This window comes from Psittacula echo (genome assembly GCF_963264785.1).
Source record: "Psittacula echo genome assembly, chromosome: 4".
Taxonomy (NCBI): domain Eukaryota; kingdom Metazoa; phylum Chordata; class Aves; order Psittaciformes; family Psittacidae; genus Psittacula; species Psittacula echo.
In genome coordinates this window covers 56558510-56578374 of record NC_137738.1, presented here as the reverse complement: position 1 = coordinate 56578374, position 19865 = coordinate 56558510, and the positions used below count along the sequence as shown (strand labels likewise).

The window sequence follows — 19865 nt, the reverse complement described above, 5'->3', positions numbered from 1 at the left end:
CAAGGGCTTTATCAACAGCTCTTTAGGTATAGTTTTAAATAATTTCTTTTTTTCCATTCTCTGTAAGAGAGTGATGAACTCAACACACACGTTTTGCACAAAATAAGTTTAGTTTTTCAATTTTTATAGCATTCTTAATAGAGACTGTACATCTTGTTAAATTTCTAGAAAGCAGGTTTCTTTTTGTCTTTGTTCTCAAGCTGATAGCACTGCAATGGAATAAATAGATTTTTGTGCTCAAAAGAGCAACATTAGAAATTGAATGTTCCTCTCAGCCTTTTCATGGCAGGTTAGCAGTACAAATGGGAGAGGGATGGTCTGCAATGAAAGGAGCATGAAGTCAGCAGTTTGTGTCTCCCTCTTTTGTTTTGATGAAGTTGTCAAACCTCTATTTTGTATATTGTTCAAATTGGCAAAACCTTTGTCATTAATAGCAAAAAGTCAACAGCTGTGCTGCTACTCTTTGCTGAATTCGTTCATTTTACTGCCTACAAGGAAATGTGGTTTCTGATATGATCATAGGCATCATTATCCATAGGTGAGGTTGATGAATATGTACACGAGCATCACTTACGCAATGGGTGTAAATATACATCTGTAATATGTAATCATAGTACTTTAAGGAGCTACAGAAGGTATCTTGCATCTAGCCCACCACTACCTAAGGGATGTATTAGGTGTTAATTTTCTAGCTTCTTTTAAGGACCTGCACTTACATGATCATGAAACCTCTTAGGCAGCTTTTCCGATGTGTCAGTATCCTTAAGATTAGAAACTTTCTTAGCATCTTTAATCTAGGCTTGCAGAAGTATAAGCTCACTGCTTCTTGACTCATTGACCTTAAGTCTCAGAGAACAGATTATTTTTTATTTCTTTCTTTTCCTCAAGCAGGAGCTTTCTGCATGTTTGAAGATTGATATTGTTTCTGTCTTAGATTTATGTTTAAGCTGTCAAATCACTTAGTCTTTACCATTAAGCTTTCCCTCACAGACAGACTTCTGATGGTTGCTGTTTGCGGATCATTGTCATTTGAGGTCATTTCTGTAAAACTGCTCATTTCAGTTCTGTTCTGTCTTTAAAAATTGATCTGTAAATTGTAGGGGATTTCCCAAGGGCCTTCTGCCTTCGTGGAGGCAAATAAATAGAGAAAAGAAAAATAAATATCAGGGGGAAAAAAAAAGTGATCAGCTAGGAAATAACAGGGATTTGCCCTCCCCATGACACCCATGGTTTGATAGTTCTTGATAACAGAGAAGCAGCGGTGTTTAAGGATGGCGGTGTAGCTCCCCACCCAAGGATGACTTCAGGGCTGGGACCCCGCAGGGTTCTCAGGGAGCGGGGTACTCTCCTCGCTAGATGGCACCACCCGCACGTTAGACTGGAGAATTACGGCCTGAAAGAAGTTTCCACTCAGGAAAGCTGCTGTCTCTCTTTTCAGTGCCAAATGGCTGAACTATTTAGATGGCAAACAACTATATGTACATGTAGGGTTTGTTTCCTCCAGCTGTGCTGGCTTCTTAGAGGTGAATGAATGCCTTTATTCTACGCCTCACCGCAATCTCTAAGTATGACCCAACTCTTCTCATCATTCAACCTCTTTGGGTCTTATCCTGATGGCCCTTCTTGCTACATCTTCCTGTTAATACTTATTTAATACATGGGAACTGGAAATACACTTCTGCAGTGTCATCCATGAACTAGTTTATGAAGCTTTTAGTTTGTTTATAAGCAACCTGTAGCCTAGGCGTCATTATAAAATACTTATGGACTGTGTTTTATTTCTTCATTTTACATTTCACATTCATTTCCACACCAGACAACAGCATGTTTCATGCAAGCCAGTGGGCTCAAGTAGACCTCATCAGATATATAAATAAAAATGTACTCTAATATTTTACTTCTTGTCTAACTAGGTGCCTACGTTTCTTTTAGACTACAGCAGCATCCTGAGCAGATCCCATTTCTCGCCTTCTCAGCTGTATTCAGTTGACAAAACAATTTCATCCTTCTGTCCTAAGTTGTTTTGCAGTTTTTTTATGATGTGTTTACCAGGGATGTGTTTTAAAGATGTGTGAGTTGACCCCGGGTAGAGTTTAACAGGCATTTAAGTGTGCAAAGTTTGTTGGGAAAAGAAGATGTTCAGTACAAATACTTATAATGTATATAGAAGAATAATATCAAATATACTTGTATGGCAAAAAACAAGCTTGTGTGATGAATGAATGTATAAAGAAAGGTAGCTTCAGTAGTCTGAGTATAGCTGAAGAGGGAGATTTCCAGAATATTTATCATAATTTCCCACTGATAGGTTGTCTCCCTGTAAATACTAACACCATGGCAATACTTCTGTAACAAATGATCCATGTAAATCTTTAACGGGAGAAAAAATGTGGATTTTGTTGCTTTAAGTAATCACTGTATCACCTTTTTGTCTTTCACTTCCAAGTGTAGGTTAGTGTGTTGCATGAATCCAATAAGACAACATTCTTGACCATGGAACAAAACAGATTTTTCTACCTGCAGAATATTCACTTTGCAGCAGGGATTCATATTGCAGTAGGGATTATGAAGTTCTGGAGAATCATGCTGATTGAATATGTTTGTCCAACAAATAGTAGCTACCTCTGCAGAGGTTCAGTGCTCAGCCCATGAGTTACAAGGGTGTCATCCAAAATTAGTTGATCTCATATGGTCTGATAAATCTGGTCTCTTACACTGCAGAATACCATGATAATGTAAAGGAAGTGAATTATTTTGAGATAGAAAATATTTCCTCTAAAATGTAGCAACAGATGCTTTTCTACCTCCAAAGTATATCCTTCCTGCTTTGTAGTGTACTGTGGAAACATTGCTATGTCGATGTAAATATTAGCATAAAACCAGACGGAAAAGAAAAAACAAATTCTGTTTCCAGGTTTTGTGTATACAAAACTATGGAAGGTCATCCAAACTACCCATATGTTAGACACCTTTCTAACAAATACCATGTGTTAGCGGCCCTCATGAAGTCAGGCTGCAAACTTTGCCACATACCATGTGCTTCTCATTACTTTTTAATTTGTGTTATTACCCTTTACTAGAGGAAGGGATCTGCAAGCATGGGATGAGACAGGACAAGGATTGCAGGGTTGGGCTAACTCTGGCAGCGGGAATATCAGCAAGGTAGAAGTGTTCTGGGCTGGTCTCAGCCATCTGGGGATACTGATAAGAACAGATAAGATACGAAAATAGCCTGGTTTTCACTGTCTGTGGACCTCAACAAGAAGCAAGAATAATTCTACTTGCAAAAAAAAATAAGCATCTGGCTGTGGCATTGCACTTCTAGGAGCTTTGACCATTCTGAACCCAGAACACTGCTGATGTGATACGAGATGAGGCAGGACTGGGAAGCAAGAGGGTTAAGATTAGGGGTAGACTAAATGGGGCTGGTTTTCAGATAGGAGGGGCAGAAGGGTGTCAGCAAATGGTTGTTTTTAAGGTTGGTTGAAAGGCTTTTGGTAAAAAGTAGTTAATGAAGTTATGTTTTCGTGAAGAGATACAGCCTCACCTTGAAGCTAACTTTGGTTAGGACCAGCCCTGAAACCTGCAGCCTTGAGGTTTTGGGCTGGCCATCATAGGTCTTCAGTCCACTGTAGAACGCAGATAGCAGGGTGGGGGTGATGTTCAGCTAAGAGGTGGCAGAGCAGCAATAGCCTCCAATTTTGACATTGTGACTTCCATTTAAATATAGCTAAAAGTGCTGCGCTGTTCCTGACAGCCTTTGGCATGGGAATCTCACCTCAGAAATGCGAGGATGAGAGAGAGCATATTGGTTCCTGCCTCCTTCTATCAGACCAGGAGAAAGAACAGCTCCTCTTGGCTTCCTTAGAATAATTTCTAATCGTTCAGCCTCCTTTTAGCTTGAAACCTGTCTTTAGTTACCAAAACGTTTTAAATTTTGGTGTAAGCTTCTTGTAGGCCACAGGAGTAGAAAATGAATAGAAGAGGAAGTGACCCATGAAGTATTTGCAGAGGTGATGTTTTGTGTGTGTTCTGCTGAAGTGTTTCATTCAGTATATTAAATATTTATGTAGCCGTGCAGTCGCTATTAATAAAAGTAGTCATGTTTTCCCTAGCCCACCATGGATCCTTACCTTATGGTCTTCCCCTTAAAATTAATCAAGGTGAACAGAGAGTTGTCATCACTGGAAAATAGTTTATTATTTTAGAAAATATGATCTATTTCTGTCTGACCGGACCTGGATGTTGATAAAAATATTGAGGAGGTTAATGTTACATGAGCTGTAAATACTTTCTTTAACAGATACACAGGCAAAAGAGGCAAATGTCAGATCAGTTGATCTGTATTTCCATTGATAATGTCATTTGTTCAAAACTGAAGTGCCACATGCAAAGCATTTACTTTGCAATCATAAAACCCCTTACTTTTCTGGGAACACAGGAGGAAAAGTTTTCTCTTTAATTTTATTTGACACACATGTTCCCTATCAACGGGTATGCACTATTAATAGAATACAACTTAATACTGGTCTATTCTGTATTTCTTTTCATATTTCCTAGCTTCTATCTTGTCTAATTTCTGACATTTTTTCCCTTTGCTTTCCTGTTCTATTTGTATATAGAAGAGTAGCTTGAAAGATACCCTGTATGGAAGCCATCATAGATGTGGGCACACAAGCTAATTCTTAGCTACAACAAGCAGAGAAGTTCATCTGCTGCCAAGTTCGGCCCCATGATGGGCAGCAACTCATGGAGATGTCATTCTGAATTCCTGGTCTCTACTGGCCAACATACTCCTTTTTTTTTTCCTTTTCTCCTCCCAGAGATACTGCTTCTCTGTTTTTTTATTTTTCATGTGAGAACAAGAGATTTGGTAGTGTAATATTAACATCTCCTTTGTCTCCAGACTCTGTATCCTCTTTTCATGTCTGCTCCTAGTTAACTAAGAGGTATAAATAGCTAGTATTCTTCCTGCCTGAACTGGATCAGGATCCTTAACACTTTGGTCTGTTAAGAAACTGTACAGTAAGGAACTGAGACAATTGCAGACAACATAAAAATACGGAATATTTGACAACCATGACATTTCTTTTTAGCTCTTATGACATTTGCCTCTTCCTAACCTCCTATCTTACTGAATGCTCATCCTTTTATTCTGTTTTTAAACATCTTTATCTCCTAGCGGAAGGAAAGGGATGATTTATCTCTTCCTGCTGCTCCTTGTTCCTGATAAGTGCCTGAACCCAGGCCTCCAGAATGTAACCATATTTTGCCCAGTCATCCCTGCTTCATGCTTCACTCTACTTTCTTATCTTGCTTTATGTTAACATTTCCTTCCCTCTGTCTCTCATTTTGCTTCTCCTGCTCCTACTAGAATACACACTTGAGCTTAAATGAAAGGAAATGAAAGACAACTTGTCTAATGTAATTTTAACTATCACCCCCTACTTCCTTTCGTTTGATGAAATGGCAATTATTTTGAAAAATCTTCTGTAATGAAGGTATTTTTCTTGTGTTTCTGTTGAACATTCATGTTGTTGGATGTGTTTGTTTAGACAAGAGAACAAGAGGTCAAAGAAATGTCTCTGTTCACTCTAAAATCCCAAAGTGCTGCAGGACTACAGTGAAAAGCAGTATACAATGAATACAGTTGTCTGCATCACTATGGATAGTAACATTTTATTTCAGCTCTACTCTGTTTATCAAATAATAACTGCAACTTACCCATAAGTTCTTGGTCGCATCAGAGCTGCAGAAAACCTGGCTGTGGGTATTGATAGCTAAACTGTTGAATTGCATTTGAATTTAAAGGAGGGAAAAGTCACATTCCCAAATACTACTTTCATTGTAAGGGATGGTTAGTTGTTAAAGCCACTAAATGCAAGCTACAAATTGGCAGCTTAAAGTTTATTTTTCTTGGCTGAATTCTTTCATCTAGGACTTTTTCAGCCTCATACCTCTCTGCTTAGCTGAATCGTATAAATAGTGGATAAATTGTTTTTAATTCAATCAGGTAGGTGCCCCTTAGAAGCAGTGACAATACTGAAAAATACACTGTGTTCCTGTGTTTTAATTCTGTTCTGAAACCTTGCCAGAAACGTGCCTCTTGAACACTTGCCTTTTTTATAATCCAAATAACAGTTACGGGATGAAAACTGCAGTGTCCTGGATTTACAGACATCGAGTCCAAACGAGTCTAGAGCCAATAGTGTGTAAACTGACCCTGCCAAGAAGAAGTGGTGTAATAAAGAGCACAAGAGAAAAACACAATTATTTTTTTCCCCAAATAGACGTATTGTATTAGAACATCAAACTGCATACTTCAATAAAGTAATTCTGTGACTGTAGTAGAGGAGTTGGATTAAAGGCTGGCTTATTGTCTGTGCTGATGGACTTCTGCCAGTCTCGGCATGTATTTTGTAGCCTCTTTCTGAGTTTGGTCTGGGGATTCTGCATTTCCAGCTCTACAGAATTCCCATCATACTAGCTATCAGAGCTGAATTACAAGCAATTAAACTGTAACGCAAGACAATGCAGAGAACATCTTGATCAAATTACAGTGTCAGATGAGACAAGAAAAAAACAAACCCCAAACTGGGCACTGAGAGAACCTCTGCTAATATGCATAGAGGAAATTATATTGCTTTGAAGGTACAACAGGACATAGATCTGATAAGAGGCTCTGGCAAGGCTTTTATATGTGGCGGTTCTAGGCAACTCATTTTAATTGCTTGTATTTCTATCTTCTGCTTAAAAAGTAAGTATATTTTTCTGAAAGGATACTTAATGGACTGTGAAGGCAATTACTATTTTTTAAAGTGTATTTGGAAGATGATTATTAATCACTACAGAGGCCAGTTGCTAATATGCTATCCCAGGCTGTATTTCAGAGATTTCAGATAATTTCCAAGCTGTTTAGTGGCAAGAATGGATATTGAAAAAACTGTATATGCCCCATGGCAACATACATGTAATATGCTACAAAGTTGTGCATGAAATGCACATTTTCTTTCTTTCTCCAGATCATTGGATTAAGTTTTCTCATACAATCGCAGGGGGTAAATGTGTTGATTGTTATGTTAATTGTCATGGTCTTCTTGTTTCTCTTTTTTTTTTTTTTTTTATGAAATTCTTTCTTATATTTGAGAAAGTGTTCACACTGCCAAAGAGCCAGAGGTTACTAGTGTAGGCTTTGGCATGCATACAGACAACTGAAAAGCAGTAGAGACATTCAAGGTGAAAGTTGGAACATGTTTTGTTATTGTTGTTTTGCTTTCACTGATTTGGGAGTACACTGTAATACATCTCAGTGTCCATATAGCTGTATGTTAAATGATATTAATGAAAAAGATTAAAATGTAGAGGTTATATTTTAGGCTGTGTACAGATGACAAACTGTCAGTTGTAGTGGTAACCACAAGTCCACCATTTTAATAACAGTGAATTTCTGGACCAACAAAGCTTCTCTAAAGCATGATTATAGTTCCACTTTTAAGAGTATTTTGAAACTTGGATAGTCCATAACCATTTTCAGGAAGGTCCTGCAGGCTAGAGACATCTCTTATTTCTCAAGAATGGTGTTTGTCTGTAGAATTACTTTTGGGGCTTTTTTTAAGAACAGAGCTGTATGACAGTTGCATCAGATCACTTTTGTTACAATTAACTCACTTTTACCTTTCCTCTGCTGGCTCTGGTAAAATGAATTCTTTTCTGATTTCTCACTGGCTCTTTGCTTGATAGAGTTTTCTTACTACTTTTATGGTTTTCCTGCTTTAGGAAAACCAAGTGTAGCATATGTCATAGTGGTAATATATGCCCTTGGAAAAAATCCTTCATTTCTCACTGTCAGGTCGTTCCATTTGATTGTGAAAGCTTGACATACTGCTATTTCTCCATCACATGTTAAAACTTCCACAACTCTTTTTGCCAACAAGGTGCCTGTGGCTCTGCTGACCTTGTCAAAACTGGCTCTTGGCCTGGGATAACAAACAAGGTTTTCAGCTTTTATTTTGTTTGGCTTCAATAAAATCTTGCAAGCTTTGGTTATTAAACTCCTTTACAGGTATGAGTACGTATTCAACAAAACTGTCTTCACGAGATGCAATACTATGTTAGGAATTAAGTTAAACTGTATTCTCCTGGGCCGTATTGGCCTAATTGCCGTAGAGTATGCTTTAATGAGGGTTTTCTAAGGTACCTCTGCCTGATATGGCAAACAGCCCAGAGGCAAACTTCAGATCCCAGTGTCAGGAACTGATTGTCTGCAATTAATAGCTGGGCTTAAGGGTCTGGGTAGAAAACTACAAGAAGACTCTCACTTCATATGTTGAATCCAGAGTTGTTGACCTTTTCCAATGCAGATGGAACTCAAAAGGCCAAATATAGATTTATCACATAGCAGATACTGTACAGAGTATGGACAAAAAAGACAGGGTGAAGTAAATTAAGTCAAAATCTTTAAATTAGTTGCATGTCAAAGAATGGTCAATGGAGGGTGGGAGGCATTTGATAAGGAAAGAAAAACAAAGTGTCCAACAGTCAAGTTCCTATGTAAAACAGATCTTTTTACCCTGTATGTATAAATTAACTTTGCCATGTTTCTTTTAATTGTTTAAACCTTTGAGAGCTAATGCCAAGCCTGCTTTGTTTGTGTCCCGTTCATTCTCATATAATAATGTGCATTTTCCAAAACATCAAATTAAAATTGTCATACCATAGCATATGGAATATTATTACTAATGATAATGCTAGGGAAAAAAAATGCAGCTTCTGCTCCTAAAAACTACATTAACAACCCCAAATAATATTCATTATTCATGCCCCCAGAAAAGGAGGGGAGGGTCAGGGGGAAGAGGGAACACTACAAGTAACATTCCTTTGTAAATCAGCTTATTTTAATCAAAAAACTCATTGGTCTTGGCTAGCTCTCAAGGCAAATGTCATGGCATCCCATAATGCTGGCAGCATTATTCCCCTGATATAGGCTATTACACAGCCTGACCTAAATACTATGAAGAGCTGGAATAGTGACCTAGTTATGAGTTGGGAAATTTTGTTTGAGAGACTGTCCTCAGATATAGTAGTCTGCTCTCTAGCTTTTGTGAAGACATCTGTTCAAGTTACAGTACAGAATAAGACAGTTTTGCCTCCTGTTTAGTTGCAGTGATAACAGCCAGTTCAGAACTTCTTTTGAGAGACTTTTTTTTCTCTGTCATCTCTAGGTGTTTGAATGTGTAATTTATGAAATAGTGTTATGTTTAGCATCCAGCATTTTTCAGTCTTCCTTTGATACTAGTGTTTCAAACATACATGTTCTCTTTCATTAAATAGCTAAAGTTCAAGTGGTTTAAATCTTATTTTTTCAAACTAGAGAACAGCATTACTCACATACCAGAAAGCTAAGTAATGTCTGGGATTTATTAAATCATTCAGCAAAGTTGACCACAGACAGTTGCATATAGAACAAATGATGGAAGAAAAATAATCTTCTGTGATGATGTTCATTATAGTATAGCACACACCGAGAGCCAAATACTTGGTATCATTTCTGTCTCTACGGTTATTACGTTTGTTTTTAGACCTTTAAGTAGCTTGACATTTTTAGTTATATTAGGTTTGAGCACAGAGAAAGTATGTAGTCTTAAATCATAGGAATGATGAAAAAGGTAAGTTTAATGTTAATTTGACATCTTGGTTAATCAGCTAAGGGTTATAATGAGGTAAACATTTACTGGTGACTTTAATGAATAGGTAACTTTTACTGCCAAGTTAGTGTTATTGCACACTTCTTAAAATCTTACATTCCAAATGTATTTGCAAAATTCTATTGCTGATATGTTCAGCAAAAAGCATTATTGAAGCTGGAATTGGAATTTGCGGGGGGGGGGGGGATTGCGTCTATTCCCAGTATTCCACATGTGAGTCTTTGCAAGTTTCATCATCTTTCATAGTGCTAGTTATGAAAAATGCAAAAATATTTAAATATATGTTACTGATCAGACAGTGCTAACCTGCAGTGTCAGAAATAACTGAACAGATGTTGTTAGGAATTATGGGTCCCTCCCATTTTCTAAACATTAAACTAACTTTAAAATCACATATTGAGCAACTGCAATAGGAAGTAATTATTTGCTTTGTAAAACTAATGAGCAAAAGAACATCAAACAAAATAGCTATGAAAATTCCGTAATGAAAAAAGTCATAATAAAAAAAGTCATACAAAGTTATTTCTGCTGCAGTGTATCTTCTTGGTTTGATTGGGTTTTTGGTTTAGATTGAGTTATAGCCCAGGAAAAATTTTTAACTTTGCTTCTTCGCCTTCTTAAAATTGTGTTTCTTGCACTTAAAAGGATATTTGCTGTGTGGATTAAGCGGTTTGCTAGCAGGGTTGGATAATGCATTATTATGTTTTAATTTTTTAGAAGACTGTGGTACATATTTCCCAGAAGTGAAAAATCATCCAGACAAATATTTACAAAGATGTCCCGACTCTGTAAAAAAGTGGCTGAAACAACTGAAGACTGCTGGGAAGATTCTGCTATTAATTACTAGTTCTCACAGTGACTATTGCAGGCTTCTGTGTGAATATATTCTTGGGTAAGTGCAACGTCCATTTCAAATTATATCTGCCAGATAATAGATAAGCTTGAGCTATAGGGAAGTTAATTTGAGTTTCTTTATGTGTTGTAAATTATTTGGATCTGAGGTTTCTGATGGGCTTCTCTCTAGTAGAGTGTTACAGGGTACTGGAGGCAAAGTAGTCTATCTGTGAGCCTGTGAGCTGTATCTGATTCACAGCACACTAATATCCTTCGTCTTTTCTGAGCATCATGATGGGATTGAAGATGACAGGGAATATCTTTCAGCCAGCAGCCATTATATCATCTAAATCCCAATTTTATCATAAGTTTTTGCTACACTGTCTTATTCAAGTCACTTGCTTCTCCAGTGGTGAGGGCAAGTAGTAGTAATATTTCATTTCCTTGCAGTAAATCTGCATGTAAAAGCTTACAAATGCTTCTTCCCAGTGGGGTTTTCCAAGAGATGGCTGTGCATGAGAAATGTGCATTTATAGACCACAGCAGAAAAGATAAAGCAGGTAGTTCATTGCACTTCGCAGTTGGTTGAAATGGTAGTTGCTCATCACAACAGATATTTTTAGCTGTATTGTTAAGAACATGACTGTTCAAGTCAAATTCAATGAAATTCAGCAGAGCTATCACTTACACCCCTAGAAATTAATTAATCAGTGATGCAAATAGCTAGGTGGATGATATGGTAAGACTATTTCATAAATGAATCAAAGAAACAAAGTAGTGCAATGCAAACCAGCCTTGGCTATCTGGATGGGCAAGGGAACAGGGGGGTGAATACAGCAACACAATAAGAAAACCACAGGTAAGGTAAAAAACACAGCTACCTTCCAAAACCAGTCCTGCTAGTTTCACTTCTCTTTTATATTCTCTGGCCTAAATGCTAAAAGGAGCACCAGCTGTGCCAGCTCTCACTGCCTGGCATGAGCAATTATAATTGCTCATTTAGGGGAAAATCTACCTCCTCAGAAAAATCAATTATTCTTATGAGTAAGATGCCTTCGATTGAACTTTTTTGTTTAGATCTGTCTAGTTGTTTTCTGAATTAAAATTTGGTATGAAGCTAAATTCTTGGCCACATATAAAGATTTTCAGTTTTGTTTCCTTGGTGAATAACATTTCAGGTGTTTAAGGCAGCTGTTGAGATCCCACTGGAATACAGTAAACAAGGAAGCAGAGAGGGTCAGTTGCCTCTTGAAAGATAGGTGTCTGCTAGAAGGATACTGGATCACTCTTTTTCCACATAAGTGTAGGATGTTTTACAGTGTTGATTACAGTCATTTTCCAGTGACTCATGCGACATGGCTTCGAATACATCTTCTGGAGAACGGAGTACTCCAGTGTCCGTCAGACATTACTGAGGTCTTTTTTTCCTGAAAATAATTCTAACCTTTTAATTCCTTTTATTTGTTTCATGCTTCTTATATCAGACAATAAGACTACACATCTATGCGGCTTTTTGCAGTACTGGAATATATTCTAGATTCACAACTATTATGTCTGCCGTTAACTTTAATTAGATCGGGCTAACTGCATTTTACTCTTGGTATCAACCCTTATGAATTGTGTCTGTGTAGTCCTTTATTAATTTCTTTCCCTAACCAGTATGACACTGAGAAGTTCAGATATTAAATGGAGAAAAACCTAGGGATAAAGATGAAAAGCAGAGATGTGTGTGAGGTATTAGCCTGTTACTCCTACTATCCTTACCATGTAGCTGTTAATATTTTTGCACTTTATTCAGAGGGTTCCTTTTTGATTGAAAAATTATTATCTACATAAAATCAGTGCTGAGAAATTCTTGCTGAAGCGTATCATATACCGTTACAAGAGCAAACTATCCCAGTTGTGTTCATTTGACCAAGTTGTCTTTAACAAGTAAGGAGAAAAGTCTAAGAGAAAATCTTTGGAAATAAAATGAGAACCATTTCCCAGGCAGAGCACACACATATTGCTGGGATCAGTGTGGAAGGTATGTAAACCTACAGAAGCAAGTGGCAGTTCATTCACGCAAGCAGCAATATCATGGTGTGACTTTTCAAGCTTACCTACCATGAGAATGCATGTCCAGTTAACTGAGTGGTTTAGTGTTGGCAGGAGCACACCTAAAGATGAGTCAATCATCACATAGTCACTGAAGCTGAGTGAGTGTCATTTCACCTTTTCACTTCCTAAAAGTAAGTAATTTTTTGAAGCCGGTCATCTTGATTTCCTCTGTGGTTAGTGGGAAGAAAACACTGGGCATCATCCTTGGCAATTCCTTCTGTACCATAAAATTACATTGAAATAAGTGGGAAGAATTGCCTTCTAAGATTGTGGATGTTTCTTCATTGAGTCTGTCTGTGGTGTAGATCACTAGCTGCGAATTCAGCGTGCAATTTTTGGATGGCTGAAGTTATTTGAGGAACATCCTACCCTTTGTCTTAGCCATTTATGTAATCACAGGCCACTATACCAAGCACAAGCAGTAAGTGGAACAGATTTTATCATGCATAATGTTACATAGTAATGTAATACAAGGTAGGGGCTTTCATAAAATCAGTAGCTTCGTACAAGAGATTTTTTTCTCATTAGAGGAAGGAAATTTGAAGAGATTCTATTTTAAGGCTGGAATGTAATTTAGAGCACAAAATAAAAGCTAGAAGATAAGCACATAGGGAGAGCATACAGTCTTTTAGTTAAGATATCTCATTCTCATGGGAGATTGTGGATTATTTGAAAATGGCACAGTTAGCTACTTTACTTCCAGTAAACTTCCTCTACTGTTGATAGCATTTTAGTGCCTATGCCCACCCTGGACTTGCCATCTGTGGCTTCTTTGTTCCATGCAAGAATATACATCAGCACTATGGGTTCTCAAGCAGCTGTCTTCTCACCTTTTTGCAGCCTCAGGAAAAGAAGTCTAGTAGTGACACTGAAAAAGCATCAGGAAAAAAGCTACAGAAAAAGGTGCCTTAAAGAAGTGCTTTGCCATTTCGTTAAATCTTAAAGTGTACTTAGTGACATCCTAGCTAGTTCACGAGTTTAACTAATACAATTTCTTTTACTTTCTAGAAACAATTTTGAAGAGTATTTTGACATTATGATTACAAATGCTTTGAAACCTGGTTTCTTCTCCCATACCCCAAACCAAAGACCTTTCCGAACTCTTGGTAAGTTGCAGTTGTGACTCCCTTCTCATCTGCTTACCTCTATTAAAAAAAAAAAAAATATATATATATATATATATATGTAAAGAGAGGATGAAAAAGAAAAGAGAAATAAAAGCAAGAGGACTGGAAAACAGGAACACATATTTTGGAAATCTAGCTTTGGGGAGGAAAGTGGACTCTACGCAACACTCTTCCAGAGATATTAGTAAAAAATTCTCTTACAACTGAGAAATTAAGAATTACAGTGATGAGGACAATGAAAAGGCAGGGCTACAGCAGGGATTAAAAATGGCATTGGGGTTTAGGTATTGCATGATTAATGAAAGAGGAAGAATCCTTTACTGTGCTGACAAGGTCATACAGAGGCAATAAATCATAGAATCAGCTAGGTCAGAAAAGACCTTAAAGATCGTCAAGTCAAAAAAAAAAAAAAACATAGCAGAAATATTTCAGGAATTTCAAGGAAATTCAAGGAATGATACAAATAAAATTGCAAGGCTGAAGGAAATGGTTTATGATGGAAATCTAGTCTTAAATGTATGTACTTTGGCTAAATAATGACATAGTAGGTGAAAAGGAAGTGCCCCTGTACTCAATTTAATTAAAACAATCTGGAACATTTGGCAGTGTTGTCCATTAGGTAATTAAGGTTGTGACAAAATACATTTATAAGAGCGGTGTTCATTGAACTACAACTAACAATAGTAACATGGATGAAGCTTGGTAAATACATTTATGATTAATTGTTACCTGAAAATCAATCCTATATCCAGAATAGTGTAAGTGAGCATATATTGAATGTATTTTAGCATTTTATGACAGGAAAGTCATCTGCTACAGCCCAAAATAAATTTTGCCTGTGGAACTTGTACAGTAAAACTAAAATGAGCAGCGGAAATTTATATTGAAACTGTATTTTAATTTTTCACATATTTATATGGAAAATAAGTAAGAAATATCCTAAATGTGCTTTTTAAAGGATTAGTTCAAATAGGAAACTGCCAAGTTGACAGTCTGAGAAAAAATAAACCCAGAAGGGAAATTGAAACTATTTATATGAAGGTGGGGAGGAAGGGGCAAAACCATAAAGGGTGAAAAAAGTCTCAGTTCTTCAGGCCTTGTATTTAGTTTCATATAATGCAAATTGAAAATAAAATATAATTCACTTTAGATGTTTTTTAAACAATCTGATTAACCTGACTTCCTAAGGAAATCCTGCTGTGTCCCTCTGTCAGTAATCCAGCCAGCAACTTTTGAACTTGTTGGCCAGTTTCAGTAAATTTAACAGACAGCCAAAAGCCTCCAAAATATTTTGTCAAGGGGGCTTTTTGTGGAAACAAAGGCAGAATAAAGAAAGAAGACTTGAAATTACTGTCTGCATTGAGAAATATTGTGTAGCATTAACTTTATCACCTTATTAGATTCTAAGTACCAAGTTTAATGAAGTTGTTTCTTTCTGATGCATTCAGACAGGAACAGCATTTCCTGGAGTTCTCTTACTGACTGGTTTTCATTTACTTTATATTTTGGCATTGCAAAGAGGCTCATGTGAGGGTTCATCACTCATTACATGAATAATTTATTAATACAGAATAGAATGGAGGTGTAGAGACCTCATCTATCTAAATAGATGTGGGACACAAACAATAACTAAAGCAATCATCAGATAAATAATTTGCTGGACTTTTTTTTTTTTTAATATATATATATATTTGTATTCGAATGGCAGTTTCTTCTTAAAGACCAACCAGATCATTCAAAACAAAGACTTACACATACAGGACAGGTTTTTAGAGACGTGTTTTGAAGTAGTGAAGAGCTTGCTTAAGAGTATGTGAAGTTTAAATCAAAATAGGAGCAATTCTATGAAATAGAAAATGTCCAGAATAATAATGTGTTTTAATAATGTATCTTTTGCTACCCTCCCTCTATGTTCCTAACAACAGCCATACAGCTTCAGAGGAGGCACTGATAGTTTTACCCAGTCACTGCATATACCAAAGAACATAGTTCATTTCTGAAATAGCATACGGTGGAGCTTCCAATACATGGCGGGGGGGAGGGGGAGGGGAAGGAAGGGAATGGAGCGGCAATTCTCCAGTTTCCAGAATTTTCTTAAGGCTTTCTTTTATGTCAGAGTCACTGAAAAGTCAAAATTTCAGTTTCTAGTTTCTGTCTTCAATTTGCCACTATATATTTTCAGGCTGAAGAAGAGATTAGTTAGCCACTGTGCTTCAGACCCTCTTTCCTCTGCAGCACTGGACATAATACATCAGGGACACAAAATTTCCTAGGTTTTGCTTTGAAATAAGAAAAAACATAGAAGTAGATATGGTTTAGTGTGGGGTGTCCTTGCCCATGGCAGGGGGGTTGGAACTAGATGATCTCAAGGTCCTTTCCAACCCTAACTATTCTATGATTCTCTGATTCTATGACATCATAGGAAATATTTTCTTAAAGCACAAAGAATAAACTTTGTTAGTGTAATTTAGGGGGAAAAAGCTCAAGAAAGTGAAACAAAGCTTGTTCCATGAAGAAATTTGTTTCAGAAAATGAACTGAAATAACTGTTTATCATTCCTATCCATTTCTCCAGGGCTGAGTTTCAGCCATGTTCTTCCATCAGTGGGTCTGAATTACAATAAATTCCTAATAAAACCGTACTATCTTCTATTCCAAAGGAATTGTTATAAATGGACTTAAGGCACAAAATATGGTCTGTGTTCTTAATTTCAAACACCCCAAATGTTGCATTGTGTACTGGAGCTAAACGTTGTTGATATATAACAGGATTTTTGCTGCAGATTTACTAAGGGAAAGGTTTTGAAGTTGTCTAAGGAGAAGGGTATATTCTTTTCAGTGAGTAATTTCAAAACAGAGACTGTGTTCAGTAAACATTTGACGGTGGACGAGAAACAGGACAAGATGACAAAGAAGGCATTGTCTAGAAATGTAATATCAGACAACTGCTCTGCAGAAATGCTTTTTCAGTAGACAAGTAATTTTAGAACTAATCCCTTTAGAAACCATGGAAAATTATTTTAATTGTGCAATTAAAAATGCATCACTGCTTCATTAGAGTTTCAAGACATGCATCGTTTAAAGCAACCAAAACACTGTTTGAAATCTTAAAAAACTTATGTGACTGCTTTTTATTGAACTGGGGCGCTGAAAAACACAATCATTAATTCTTTCATTTGCATAATTGTCTTTCAAATTACCATTTTATTAAATGGAGGAACAGTTTAAAATCTTTACAGATTTTAGAACAGACACATTTATTTTCACCTGACAAAAGTGTTATACATAAATTTTTGTACAGAAATAGCTTATGTAGCAAAGTGCATAGTTTATGAGAACAGTGCTATATGAGAAAAAACCCAACTTTCCTCCATAATACAAATTCCCCATAATTTATTTGTTATTCACAAGGTTACATTTTCTTTTACACAGGGAAATTCTTTATATGGTTCTTGAAAGTACTAATAATATCTTGAGCTATTGGATCTAAGGATCAGCTCAAAAATGTTTGTGTAAATCCTATGTTGAGAACATAGGATTTTCTTTGCTTTCAACAACCTCATCCAGATTAAAATAATATATAATTCCATGAAGGACTTGAAGGAATACAAGCGGCAAATACAGTTGTGACTCATCTAATAGTCTGCAGTACACCAAGATTTCTGTAACATTGGACAACAGACCTTTCCCATTATCACATCACTCATTAATGTATGTCAGATTACTAGCCTGACTGCCAGCGCTGATCTTTGTCAAATATATTTTTTAGAATGATGAACTAAAATAGAAATGCTAAAGATAACTCTAAATACCCTGAAATCCTTCTGTAAATCTGTATGCACATGGGAATTCTCACTTGGTACTAAATAAGACTTTTATATCTTTTCTTTCTAGCTCAGAAACAGTTACTGTCTTTTTTGAACATTTGTTTTGGGTTGTTGTTGGATTTTTTATAAACTGAAAATGTGTTGCTGATTATTCAGTGTCTTAATGTACAATGCATATTTTAAAATGTGTGTGTATCTTCATATATTTGTGTACGTATATATACAGGCTGAAAGCAATTCTATGTATGGAGTAGCAGTGGATGCCGTATTTCTGTGAGATAGTGTGCTGTTACCCAGTGCCCAAAGAAACTAACCTGCTGTCCTTTTCCTGGAGAGTTTCAGGTTTTCAGAGTCCACTTTCAGTTGCAGTTCCAGGCTGTCTGCCTTATTCTTGCACTTGAATTTCTGTCCAGCTTATGGTGCCTTTGCTACATGATGTAGCCCTCAATTTAGGAAGCTCAGTCCTCCCATTTTTTCTCAATTGTCTAGTAACAGAAACTGCCACTTTAACAACTCACTGCAGAAGCTTTCTTCCTCTTTCAGTCATTCTTCTCTAGCCTTCTAAAAATACAGAACAACGCTATAAACCAATTAGAAAATAAAATAATGGGACAAGATGTAAAATTACATACTTCCAGAGTGCAGACTGTCATTGATTATTAAGGGCTGCAAGACTTCAGAAGAAGGATGTGATCCCATGTCTGCTATTTAAGTTTTCTTCTGCTGTCTTCTGCAACATCTGGGCTTGACTGTTGCCAGAGATGGGATACAGAACTGGGTGGAGAATCAGGGCTGATCCTATATAACTATTTTTATACATTTGTAGTCTCAGGCTTTTTAGGCCTGAGGAGTGGGATCAGGAAGGGAGTGCCTTCATTTTCCTGGAAGTTAAATGTGTGAGCCATGAAACTTCTTTTTAAGTCATTCCTTTTATTTGAGACCTCTTTCTTTACTGCCAGAAGAATACCAAAATACTACCCAGTAAATTTTATAAGACCTTTTGTAAAACTGTAGAATATCTATTAAAAATGTGGAAGTGTTGAAACAGATATTGCACCATTACAAGGGAATATACCATTTATATAGTTTTGCATTAACTCAATTGAGGAACATAAATGCCATCTCTAGAAAATTCTGGTTAAACAACAAAAACACATTGAACTCAATCTGCAATATAGCTCAGTTGCTATAATTCCTTTGTAATTGGTATCAGATATTCATATCTGATAAGGAGCATGACCAGTGGGTCAAGGGAGGTGATCCTGCCCCTCTACTCTGCTCTTGTGAGACTTCACTTGGAGTATTGTGTGCAGTTCTGGTGTCCTCAGCATCAAAAGGACATGGAACTGTTGGAACAAGTCCAGAGGAGGGCCACGAGGATGATCAGGGAACTGGAGCACCTCCCGTATGAAGACAGGCTGAGAAAGTTGGAGTTGTTCAGCCTGGAGAAGAGAAGGCTGCGTGGAGACCTCATAGCAGCCTTCCAGTATCTGAAGGGGAGCTATAAGGATGCTGTGGAGGGACTATTCATCTGAGACTGTAGTGATAGGACAAAGGGTAACGGGTTAAAACTTAAACAGAGGAAGTTTAGATTGGATATAAGGAGGAAGTTCTTTACTGCAAGGCTGGTGAGGCGCTGGAATGGGTTGCCCAAGAAGGTTGTGAATGTTCCATCCCTGGTGGTGTTCAAGGCCAGGTTGGACACAGATTTGGGTGACGTGGTTTAGCGTGAGGTGTCCCTGCCCATGGCAAGGGCGTTGGAACTTGATGATCTCTTAAGGTCCTTTCCAAGCCTAACTATTCTATGATCTATGATTCTATATTTAAGTATAGATTTAAATCTTAAAACAGTTTTAAGCCTGTTAAGAGCTACAGTTTAGCCTGTAGCTCTTCGTAGCACAGTTGTTGGTGTTTTTATGTAGGGACTTGTTATTTGGTGGAGAGCTCACTCTCCCGGTAGGAACCTAATCTTTTGCTGCACCAGTGAATCCTTACACAAATGTATTAGTGTGGTCCTCAGTCTGCAAAGACTGTCATATTTTCTACAGATTTGATCTGTGCTGATCTCCTCCAGCCAGAGGTCATTGCTGGGATTAAACAGGACTTTTTTCTTCCAGTGTTTCACATGAATCCCTGGTGCATCCAGAGGAGACAGGGGAAAGGAAAATCTCCTGACCTAAATGCAGAGGTGCATAAGAGCACATGTGTGAGCCAAAGATGACTTAGAGAGGGGTTGGGGGAGCCAGGTGATGGGAAAGGAAGACCATAGGAGGA

General features: G+C 37.2%; 1 protein-coding gene across 1 annotated transcript in view; it reads left to right on the top strand.

The window, feature by feature from the left end:
• LOC308220632 (dermatan-sulfate epimerase) overlaps positions 1-19865 on the top strand; it is a gene marked incomplete at its 5' end in the record, with an annotated part of 182639 nt that overhangs the window by 77030 nt on the left and 85744 nt on the right. The window contains 2 exons of the mRNA XM_080616878.1: positions 10422-10596; positions 13647-13744. Coding sequence (XP_080473004.1) covers positions 10422-10596; positions 13647-13744 — 273 coding nt within the window. The remainder of the gene's footprint in view (positions 1-10421; positions 10597-13646; positions 13745-19865) is intronic.